Here is an 11,526-nt window from a genome sequence, read left to right as displayed (position 1 = left end):
AATGTTTCCATTTTTTAAATATAAACTTCATTTTAGCATACCCTAATTTTATTTGCAACACGACCAACAGCCGCTAACGCAAATACCCTGATATAATTTAACTAACCTAAAGTAATTCTTGAAACTGCATTACCGAGATTGGTCATTCAGGCCGCTAGGTGGCAGCAGACGCTTTCTGTGATATTGCATTTGCGATCTTTCAAGGGAGAGCAACGTGCGTCTCCCGGAAATACGCTTGATCCACGTGTGACTTGCCTTGTAATTTGTGTAGAGTTACCATGTCTCGGCGGAGTGTTAAGGTTAAAACTGTCGAAAATCCTTCCTCTGATCCGAGTCCCAGTCTAGAGCTGGAGGAACCGCTGCAGACCCGGAGTGGCCGCCGATTACGATCTCAGCCGGTTTCGGTCACAGAGGCTGCTCAGCAGACGTCCCAGACAAGCCGCCGACCCGCCAGAAAGTCGCAGAGGCTTCAGTCCGAAGAAGTAGAGGACACAACTTCGAAAGATTCGGAAACTTTACCACAGATTACAGAAGAAGCGACATCTCCGGCAATCGAAGAGCCCAGAAGCCCGAGAGACAAAGAGGAGAGAAACGCAGAAGCCGAAGATGAGGCAGTCGAGTCGAAACCGACCGATTACAGTGGCGAGGCGCATCGAGAGGTTAACGAAGAACCCGGCTGTCTGGCCAAAGAGGACAAGAAAGATGAGGCGGCTGACCCACAGGAACAGGACGGCGGGGAGCCAAAAAGGATGAAAATGGAGAAGGACGACGCGAAAGCCGCACGTGAAAAGGAGCAGGACCGGCTGACCAACGGCAAACCCGTCACGAACAACCAAGTACCGATTCCGCTGGGGAAGCCGAAGTCTGGGCGCGTCTGGAAAGACAGGACAAAAAAGAGGTGACGATCTGTAATTGGCAAGGGTATAGCATTAAGGGGCAGCTTTTACGTGCTGAATTAATCCATCGGTTGATCTTCAGTTGAGCTAACGCATATTTTATAAAGGAGTACCTGATGTGAGGCCCTGTTGGTGCCGAGTATGCAGGGTCATCGTGTCATGTTGAGCTGATGTGTGACTGCACCATGTGCAGTGTGTGTGTTTGGGGGGTCATTTCATTATGAAAGCCCATTCAAATCCGAGAGGGTTAAGCAAATCATTCATTCCTACAGTAGGCTGGCAGTCGGGTGCAAAGTGCACTTCAGAACAGCCCACCTGAAGCTAAGCATGTTCGACACATGCAGATACTGAGGAAAGGGTACATGTAGGGCAAGAGATGGCAGACATTTTTTAAAATTATTATATTACCTGTCTTTAATAGGCTCTGTGGCTATGTACTTGTAACAAAAGAGCACCTGGTAGTCCCTTCACCCCACCATATAATCCTCTTCATGGTGGAATGGCCAAGAGATGCCTGCTGACCTGGGCTCACTCCTCGTTCCACTGTAAGGTCTCTCCGTTTGACTAATGTCCTGGTGGAACTTTTTAAAAGTTCAAACCAACGAAGCAATTTTCTCTTTTCTGAACAATACAAAGACATCTTTCTAACATCCATCCATCCATTATCCAACCCGCTATATCCTAACTACAGGGACACGGGGGTCTGCTGGAGCCAATCCCAGCCAACACAGGGCGCAAGGCAGGAAACAAACCCAGGGTAGGGTGCCAGCCCACCGCAGGGCACACACACACAAACCCACACACCAAGCACATACTAGGGACAATTTTTGGATCACCAGTGCACCTAACCTGCATGTCTTTGGACTGTGGGAGGAACCTGGGTGATTCCCGGCTATTTTGAAAGAGTAAGTCAAGTCAAGTTGGGGAGCATGCACTGGTACAGTGTGTTGCCGTACCCAGTACATGACGAAACAACTCGGGATCCCGATTGCCAATCCCTCAGGCAGACACATGGTCCAGTCACACCCTCCGGAAATGACCCTCTATCTGTCGCAGCCATGTGTTACGTGGGCGACCCCTTGGCCTGGTCCAGCCACTCTGGTCCCCAACAATGAGGATCTTACAAGCCACATGACCGTAGTGCCGTAACTGACGCTCCCTCACAATGCAGGTCATGTGCCTCATTCGGGACTCCATGAGCAACACAAAGTCAAACCTGCGGTACCCAAGGATTTTCCGGAGAGTCACACAGTACAAAAGGAGTCCAGTCTTCGTCTCAGGTCACTGGATAGCGGCCATGTCTCACAAACAGGGAGCACCAGGACTGTAAAGACTTGGACCTTCGTCCTTTTGCATAAATATCGGGAGTGCCACACACCCCTTTCCAGCGACCTCATGATATGATTTCCCACTCCGTATACTGACTTCATAGGCTAGCTGTGAGGCTAGGGATTTGCACTGGCAATTGAAAGGTTGCTGGTTCGAATCCCGTAACATGCCAAAAGGGACTTTGCTATGTTGAGCCCTTGAGCAAGGCCCTTAACCTGCGATTGCTGAGCGCTTTGAGTAGTGAGAAAAGCGCTATTTAAATGCAAAGAATTATTATTATTATGATTATTATTATTATAGGAAGAGTCACCAGAGACATGAACGAGGTCGACACTCTCTGCAGACAGGCACACTGATGGCCGTGCCCAAGAGGTCATTAACGGCCTGGCCGTTGTTTTTTATCAGGACCCTCACAAGCCAAGACACTCGGACCCCTCACTCAGTCTCTTGAGCGCCCCGATCAGAGCCTCCAGTGAGTCTGTGAAGATCACAGCATCGTCAGCAAAGTCAAGATCTGTGAATCTTTCTTCCCCAACAGATGCCCCACAGCCGCTGGACCCCCACGACCCTGCCCTACACCCAGTCCATACAAGCATTGAGCAGAGTATTGTTGATTCTGGGTTCGTCAGGGAAAGAGTAAGAAAATAGAAAATAAAGTTGTAGATTGAGAGCAAAAAATGTGTAGTAAGTATTTGATTTTGGGTTCTTTCCTTCTCAACCAACATTTAAAAACAAGGAAAATTTCCATTGTTCGTTTCAAAATGTACACCAGATTTCACCCTGGGGACAAGTAAAGATCGATCGTTAATGTTTTTTTTTTTTCTTTTGACGATTCCAATAGTTTCTAGGACCCTGGGCTGTTTACTGCATGGGCTTACACAGCTAGTATTCAACGCATGGCCACAAAGTAGCAGTAATTAGGATAAACAAATTAAACAGCAGTTCCAAACAGCTATGAAATACCAAATCACACCACAATACCCTGAGCTCTTCATCTCTCTCTCTGTCTCTCCCGAGCTTTGGTCACGACGAGTAACTCACACCCACGGAGCCTGTGTGGTGTATTGGGTCCACAGCTCGCTCAGCAAAGGCCGTTTTTAAAATAATCTCCGCACTCATGGCAGCTTAGTGAGGGGGCGTTGGGCCATAGCAAGCCGCGGGGCGATCTGCGGTGTGGGCGTTTCTCACCTGGTGCAGAGGTGAGGAGCTGCCCACATCCGTGATTGTTCCCGTGGCTAATGTGCTGCAGCTGCTATGGCCCCTCGCAATATAAAAAGAAGTGCGAGTCGGTTGAGAAAGGGAGGAGAGAAAAAAAGGAAAAGACAGGAAGGAGGTTACAGGGAGCAAGTCGGTGCAAGAGAGAGACACACAGAGTGTGTGGGTGAACGAGCGCTCATGGGCAGCTGCGAGGAAGCCTGGGTGTTAGGCCGATGCCCAGGAGTCGTAGTTGAAGTGGCTCCCGCTGAGCGATCAGGGAAAGGCGACTGGCCGCAGAAGGCCGGAAAGGCAGCGGGAGTCGGGAGGCTTGGTGGTTGATTACCCAACATGAGCGTCCTGGCTGTTGGGTATGAACCAAGCTTTGGGACTGGGATGAGTGCCAGGGATCGGGAGGTCTCCAGTCTCGTGTGGATGATGTAGGAGAAAAGGGCAGCTGCAGAGAGAGCGTCTTGCCTGTTGAAGGGGCCCGTATGGGAGAAGCAGGTGAGACGCTAATGCTAACAGGAAAGAAGCACCGAGCTTGGCATTGTCATTTGTTTTAAAAAACTGCTTCCTGTATGAACATTTTAACCTCGTTTTAAAAGGATTGATTTTTTTGTTTATTTTTTAAACCTCCACGAGTTTCTTATGGATTATTTATTCAACTTTGAAAGAATTGCACTTTATTGAACACTTTTTTTTTGACTATTTTAATAAAAGCATTGTGCACGTTTGTACCATCCACTTGCTCAATTGCTATTGCCTCCACTGTCTAGCTCATCTCGGTGACATTATCGACGGTGTTGGGTTCAAGGACTTCCAAACAGCAGATGGGAGTGTGGCGCCGAACCCACATCGTCACAGCCTGTAATGCAAGCGACCGGCGCTGTATACTCGGTGAGCTCTGGCGCATCCCAACTTGAGCTTGTAAATGCAAACTTCAAGCAGTCCTTGCATGCAAGGGATATGTGACAACGTCCTGAATATGACAACAACAACAACATTTATTTCTATAGCACATTTTCATACAAACAGTAGCTCAAAGTGCTTTACATAATAAAGAATAGAAAACTTTTCACATGTTATTATTATGCAGCATTGAATCACAGTTTAGCTTTTTTACATGGGTCAGCAGAAAAAGACCCTTTTAATGCAAAGTGAAAACGAATCACTCTCTAAATGAATTACAAATATAAAAGATAATAGGCCGCATACGCGTCCACACCCTTCAAGCCAATGCATGGTAACTGACAGCCATGACAGATTGGAGTTTGTGTGCACAGGTCTCCCTCTCCATCAGCTCTGTCATTTTTTCCCCAATTCTTCTTTGCCCAACTGCTCGTGTTCTCTCGGGTGTTTTGGTGATACGGCCGTGAGCTTTACATGCACGTATCAAAGTTTTAACCGTTTTTCACCTTTCAGTGCATTCACTTGGCATTTTTCAATGTCTCACCTTAGGTTTTCGAGTATGCTGAAGACCAAGTCGCTCTGCACCTCCTGGGAAAAGAAGATGCAAGAGAAACAAGAGACAAAGATGATGAAACTTTTGGCCAGGCAGTTGCAAGAAGACAAAGCCAAAGCGAAAGAGGTTCGTGATTGTATTTGGAGTAGCTGGGCAGTTATGATGGTAGCATTAAATTGCATCTGTGTAATGCAGTGGGTCCCAAACTTGGTCCTGGGGACCCCCTGTGGCTGCAGGTTTTTGTTCCAACCAACTTCCGTTTTTCATTGGACTCTTAGCCTAATTAATTGAGCTGCTATTTCCCAGTTTAGGTGTTTTGGGGTCAGTGTAGAAATTGCAAACAAAGTTTGGTAGATTTTTTATTAAAATGTACTTAGCAGTTATATGGGGAATATGTAGTTTGATTTTTAAGATGTTAACAGTATTTTCAACCTAATTTTCATTCTGCTTGTCCAGGTCTTCTGGTTATTTAATTGATTATTTACTAACCAGTAACGATAACGTGCAGTGAATCCACTTGACTTGATCATTCCTAGTTTTCTCCTCTTTCTCTGTACGTTTAGCGTTCGTTTGCTCAGAGGTTGATGCGCTTGCTACTTCCAGAGCAGCTCTTCTTTTCTCCACCGTAAGGCCTGCTTCTTCTCTTCTTTCGTTGGCATCTTTTCGCATTAAAACTGATTTAAGTTCGTGTTTTTGTTGCAATTACTTCGTACGTTTTCCTTAATTTTTCACTTAAGCTGGCACCTAAGTCTTCAATCTGCCTCAAGAATGATTTAAGATACTAAGAGGTACGGGAAGGGACGGTGAAGGTGGTAGGGAGGAGAATGGCACCCTTACACATGCGCCGCCCTGCTGGCCGCTGCCGAGGGTTGATTTTACAATAAAATAAAGAGGAATAACCTTGGAGGCCAATCATCACCCTGAAAGTGGACAGTAGACTTCACGTAGTATATGTCTACCAAATTTCAGGTCAATAGCTCAAATGGTTTGAGAGCTACAGGTGATTTAAAATCCTGGACAGACAGACAGACAGACAGCCATGGTAGTGTATTCTATCTAAAGACCATTAACGGCGGACTTGATCATTCCTAGTTTTTATCCTCTTTCTCTGTACGTTTAGCATTTGTTTGGTCAGAGGTTGATGCTCTTCCTCCTTCTTGATCAGCTCTTCTTTTCTCCACCTTAACGGCCCGATTCTTCTCTTCTTTTGTTGGCATCTTTTTGCATAAAACTGATTTAAGTCAGTGTTTGTGTTGCAATTACTTAGTACGTTTTCCTTAATTTTTCCTCTTAAGCTGGCACCTAAGTCTTCAATCTGCCTCAACAATGATTTAAGATATGAAGAGGTAGGGGAAGTGACGACGAAGGTGGTAGGGACACCTTATACGTATTCGCCACATGATTGCCCAGCTGGTCGCTGCTGAGAGCTGATTCTACAGTAAAATAAAATAAAAATAAAAAGAGGAATAACCTTGGAGGTCTATCACCCCGGAAGTGGATAGTAGACATCACGTAGTATGTGTGTACCAAATCTCAGGTCGATAGGTCAAACGGTTTGTGAGCCACACGTGATTTAAAATCTTGGAAAGACAAACGGACAGCCACGGTAGCGTATTCCATATAAAGATTAGCGGGTCTGACACGAGTCGTTGCTGCTTTCATCATCCCGGGTGTCTGCCGTGCTGGATGTTAATTGTCACGATTAGGGTTAAATAAAGGGAGCAAACTACAACGGAAAAGGGGAAAATAGTAGGAAGACAACAAAAGAGAGTTAAGCATTTATAGCTTTAGAAAAAAACAGAAATATTTCTAAATGTTGGTACATGTGTATTAAATGGACGGCATGACAAAGGAAAACTGAAGTGTTTTGACGAATTCATCACATTTATTGGGATAAAAAAATATATAGATATGTACAGAAATTGGAATATTATAGAGATACATACGTACAATTGGAACTTATTACGTTTCAGTTTTGAGGTCGATGTTTAGCTTTTGAATAAAGGGGAGGTTTCACTGCCGTCCGTTTACATTTCCTGTCTTATAAATGTAAAAACCATACTGTTGTGTTTTTCTGAATGCAGAATAAGAAAAGAGTAAAGAAAGACCAGCTTATTAAATGAGATGAGTTGTTATCGATTATTATCACCGATTGTGCATCTGGTTGGAACAAAAAAACTGGCAGCCACAGTTGGGTCTCCAGGAGCCGGTTTGGGAACCACAGGTGTCATGTAAATCAATGAACGTACTAGAAAGAAAAATCAATGTTGGGTAGAGCTGCAAACTGTCAAGTTAATTTAATTTTTAATTTACTGTTATTTAGCATCTGAACTTATTAAGGCTAGTGTGCTATATGGTAATCACAGAAACAGTATACAAAAGCAATGGAAAGCAAACAGACATATGTGATTGTGAGGAATAAACAAGAGAAGAGTCGAGAGTCTGGGTATACCCAGAAACTTTTATATTTTTGATTGAAATCGATAACTTTTTCTTATCAAGATACCATTAAACTGATTTAACAACACATCCAAGACACAGCTACTATTTGTAATGTCTATTATGATTTTTTTTTCTCTCTCCATTATTCACATATGATGGCCAAGCCTCATTTTTAGTGTCCTAGTGGTCAACTCCCTTAGCCTATCCTTTAATTATTCATTTTAAATGCTAATTGGTTATTAGAGAAACCTTTGTCATCGCATTAGCACCACTGAAACCTGTTGTTCTATTCATTTGGCTTGCAGGGTACTGGCATTCCTAAAGTTCAGTAATGGCCAGAAGGAAGTACACACACGTTAGCAATGCCAGTCCACCTAACCGATATGTATTTGGACCAGAAGTGGGCAAAGTTGGTCTTGGTGGGGTGGCTGAAGGTTTTTGTTCCAATCCAGTTTCTTAATGTGGAGTCAGTTATTTCTGATGAAGCACTTGTTCCTCGAGCAACATTTTTAGGTTTCCTTTTTGTTGTCTTGTATGTTAACATTCCCTACATTTTAATTGCTTCTTTTAGGCCTAAATAACTGCAATTACAGGTCTTTAATTTATCATAATTAGAATTAAGTTGCAAATGACAAAGAAACCAGCAGTTCTCCATCTCATTGGTTTCCACTTGCACTTGTGTGTATTCACTGTCTGGTTTAATGAAATAATTAGAAGGAAACTGCAGAGGAAAACTAAAAGTCTAATCCACTTTAGACTACAAATCAGTCGGATGATGTGCTTGGAAAGAAAAAAAAAATGTATGATAAAAGAATGACCTAACATGGCAGAATAAATTCACTAACAAGTGTGGGGAACAGCCCAGACACAGACGGGCAGACACCGATGGTTTACCACCACACACGCCTTTATTAAACATTACTACTATAGACAATGTCCACTAGCACACAACCCAGTGCCCCAGCACCAGTCACCCTCAAGTCCAGGCCTTAAACAGTGCCACTCCTCCAGGCTTCGTCCTGTTCCACCCGACTCCAGCTCTCCGAATGGAGTAAGGCGGCCCCTTTTACGTTCACCCAGACGTGCTCCAGGTGCCTCCCGACAAAATTCTACCGGCACTTCCTGATGTGGCGGAAGTGCTGGCTGAGCACCCGGAAGCATTCCGGGTGTCGCTGGTAATCCTTCCCCCAGCACCTCCGGTGTGGCGGAAGTGCTGATGACCAAGGTTTTTCAGGCATCTAGGTGCCCCATGGCGGTGACCACGGGGCCCCTATAGGGTTGAGCTTCCATGCTCTGTTCCCGTGGTCCCCATACCAACCAGGGCGGCTGCCCTCTTGTGGTCCGGAGGATGTGTAGTCCCTCTTCCAGGCATTGACAGGGTACTGCCCCCATCCGCTCGCCACACAAACCATAAAGTAAAATAAGATACGTCATTGGCAAGGACTGATTTCTAAATATGTAATCGGGTTTGAACAAAAACCTGCAGCCACTACGCCCCTGTAGGAGCACCGGGAGGAACCCCGCACAGACATGCTGAGTTATCGTGGACTAACGCCACAAAGCGTCTCAGGTTGAAGGCTTGCACAGTGGAGCGCTGCATCCTGTGGCGCGGAGGCAAGCGCTTTGCAGTGTGTGCCAAATGGAGAGCTCCATCTGTCAGCCGCACAGAGCCAGTGTCTGAGCCGCTGTCAGTGGTGTGCTTGTGCAATGGCCTAGAATTCAGTGTTTTAAAGAAAATGACATTTCTGTCTGTTGCTTAGTGTAACAGGCTATAAACCAGTGTTTTTAAAGAAAACGCCAAATTTCTGGAAAATTCTGCTACAGGTTATTGTTGATGGCTATCTACAGGACATAAATATTTACCTATCTTGCTAAAGAGTCACCTGCTTTGAATAGCCAGACTGCTTTGATTTAGTGTCTCATCTACACACAATGTGGTGGTACAGAACTGCCTGGGGACATTGGTTTCTAATCAGGTACTTTTTGATAGCTGACCACAATACTATTGTTGAACCAAATTAAATGCGTTTACGCTGTTGTCTCGCAGAGGAAATTGACATGCACCATTGTTTAACTGATCTTCATTGTTGATCTGTACAGAGACTGAAGCTTTTATATATTTCTGGGTAAGTGAGAATGAAGTGAATAGAGAAGTATGGTCTGGGACTTGTGACTGCTGCCTGATTCTTTTATGCTTTTTCACGTGGCTTGTACCTGGCCCAGGTTCCCCTAGGCCTGAGGCCGGTGACACATACCTGGTAACATCAGCTGACCTCATTCTGTGTCAGCCCCACCATTTTCTGTGTTAGGTCGCTATGGGAAGAACATGCAGACATTATGCAGAGACCACCTGGGATGTAAGCCCCCTGGTCTTCTTAAACGTAACTCTCATTCATTCATTCATACATTACAAAGTTTCCTTTATTTTGAGCCTTGGAATTGAACTGAGTGGTTTGTAAAATGGTGGACCTTGTGAGATATTTCATTATTTAGTGTGACCTTGTGGATAAAGTGTTAAGACTATAAACTACCAGGCTGTCAGGTCGGTCTTTTCAATTATCTCACCTTTATCTTAATTTCCTTAACTTGAAATATGTAAGTAACTGTACTAAACTGTGGACAAAGGTTCGAGGCAAATAGCAGGCAGACGGCAGATGTAAAATAAAAAGAAATTTCTTTATTCTTGGTGTACGAGAGACCACTCCAGCCCTGTCATCTAGTGTCACCGACAGTCACCAGCAATAGCCCAATCTCTGAAATTTGTACATCCTACAGAGAGAGCTTATCATGAGACAAGGTTACACAATTCTTTGGGGGGGATTCAGTAATATGCCCAAAAATTACAACACATTTGTTCAACCACTAAAGATGAAGTGAAAAAGTCTGTTGCTGTTGATTTTACAATTCTAGATGTTTGTTAAGATTAACAGTTTCCTGAGTACAGACTTAAAGGTCAGCAGTTTGACAGAAATATTGCAGGTTTGTTTTTTCAGCTTTGCGTACACACTTCATTTTTATATGTAAGTCTTATTAATAAACAATTAATCCTTTAGTTCATTAGTTTAAGTAAGTCATATTAATAATCAATTAATCCAATGGCCTATCAATACAAACTAGTAATATACTTATTTTGTTAAGATGATTATACAGTTAATGGTTTTCCTCTTTTAACAATGCATTCCTATAGCTAACACAAAGAACTCTTATACTCACAAATATATATACATATACATTTTCATAGCATAAGCTGGTTTGCATAATAACATATTTTCCATCCACCCAAATGCACACAGATAGTAATCATCAAGGCATTTTAGACTTGTTTATCTAAGTACAAAAATTTCTTTGCTTTAAATTTGAATCTACTGCTTTTCAGGCAAAGCGCCTACGCAGGGAGGAGAACCTAAAACGAAAGGCAGAGAATGCACTCAAGTCTGAGATTGTCCAAGTGGTGAGTACAGAGGAATTATTTAAAATATTAATTCAATCATACTTAGTACGTAAGAGTTGTACAGGATATGTACGAGGGACGTGTGACCATGGTGAGTTCTGCAGTAGGAGTGACGGAGGTGGGATTACATCAGGGGTCGGCTCTGAGGCCTTTCTTATTTGTAATGGTGATGGACAGGCTGACAGACGCGATTAGACAGGAGTCCCCGTGGACTGTGATGTTTGCTGAGGACATTGTGATCTGTAGCGATAGTAGGGAGCAGGTTCAGGAGACCCTGGAGAGGTTGAGATACGAGAGGAGAGGAATGAAGGTCAGTAAGACCACCAAGACAGAATACATGTGTGTGAATGAGAGGGAGGACAGTGGAATGGTGAGGATGATGGGAGTAGAGTTGGCGAAGGTGGAGGAGTTTAAATACTTGGGATCAACAGTACAGAGTAATGAAAGAGAAGTGAAGAAGAGAGTGGAGAAGAGTGTCAGGAGTGATTTGTGACAGACGGGTATCAGCAAGAGTGAAAGGGAAGGTTTACGGGACGGCAGAGAGACCAGCTATGAGAGAGATATGATATATCGAAAATCCAGTGTCTGTTTTTCACTAGAGAACTACTTAACGAATTTAGATTGGGTCTTTTTCTAGAATTTGCTTGAACATTCTGGTTCATTTTGCGAGTTCTCTCATCGTGTTAAGAATCAGAGTTTGCTTGCAGGAGCGATATGTTTGCGCTAATCCGAGACGGAGGCTGCGGGCA

General features: G+C 44.0%; 1 protein-coding gene across 1 annotated transcript in view; it reads left to right on the top strand.

Annotated features, from left to right (window-relative positions):
* The first annotated feature begins 204 nt into the window (after positions 1-204).
* Positions 205-11,526, top strand: part of ccdc86 (coiled-coil domain containing 86) — an 11,926-nt gene continuing 604 nt past the window's right edge. Inside the window, exons 1-3 of the mRNA XM_039767763.1 lie at positions 205-898; positions 4,881-5,010; positions 10,703-10,777. Coding sequence (XP_039623697.1) covers positions 279-898; positions 4,881-5,010; positions 10,703-10,777 — 825 coding nt within the window. The 5' untranslated portion in view covers positions 205-278. The remainder of the gene's footprint in view (positions 899-4,880; positions 5,011-10,702; positions 10,778-11,526) is intronic.

This window comes from Polypterus senegalus, chromosome 10, assembly GCF_016835505.1.
Source record: "Polypterus senegalus isolate Bchr_013 chromosome 10, ASM1683550v1, whole genome shotgun sequence".
NCBI lineage: Eukaryota > Metazoa > Chordata > Cladistia > Polypteriformes > Polypteridae > Polypterus > Polypterus senegalus.
This window is presented reverse-complemented; position numbering and strand designations above follow the sequence as displayed.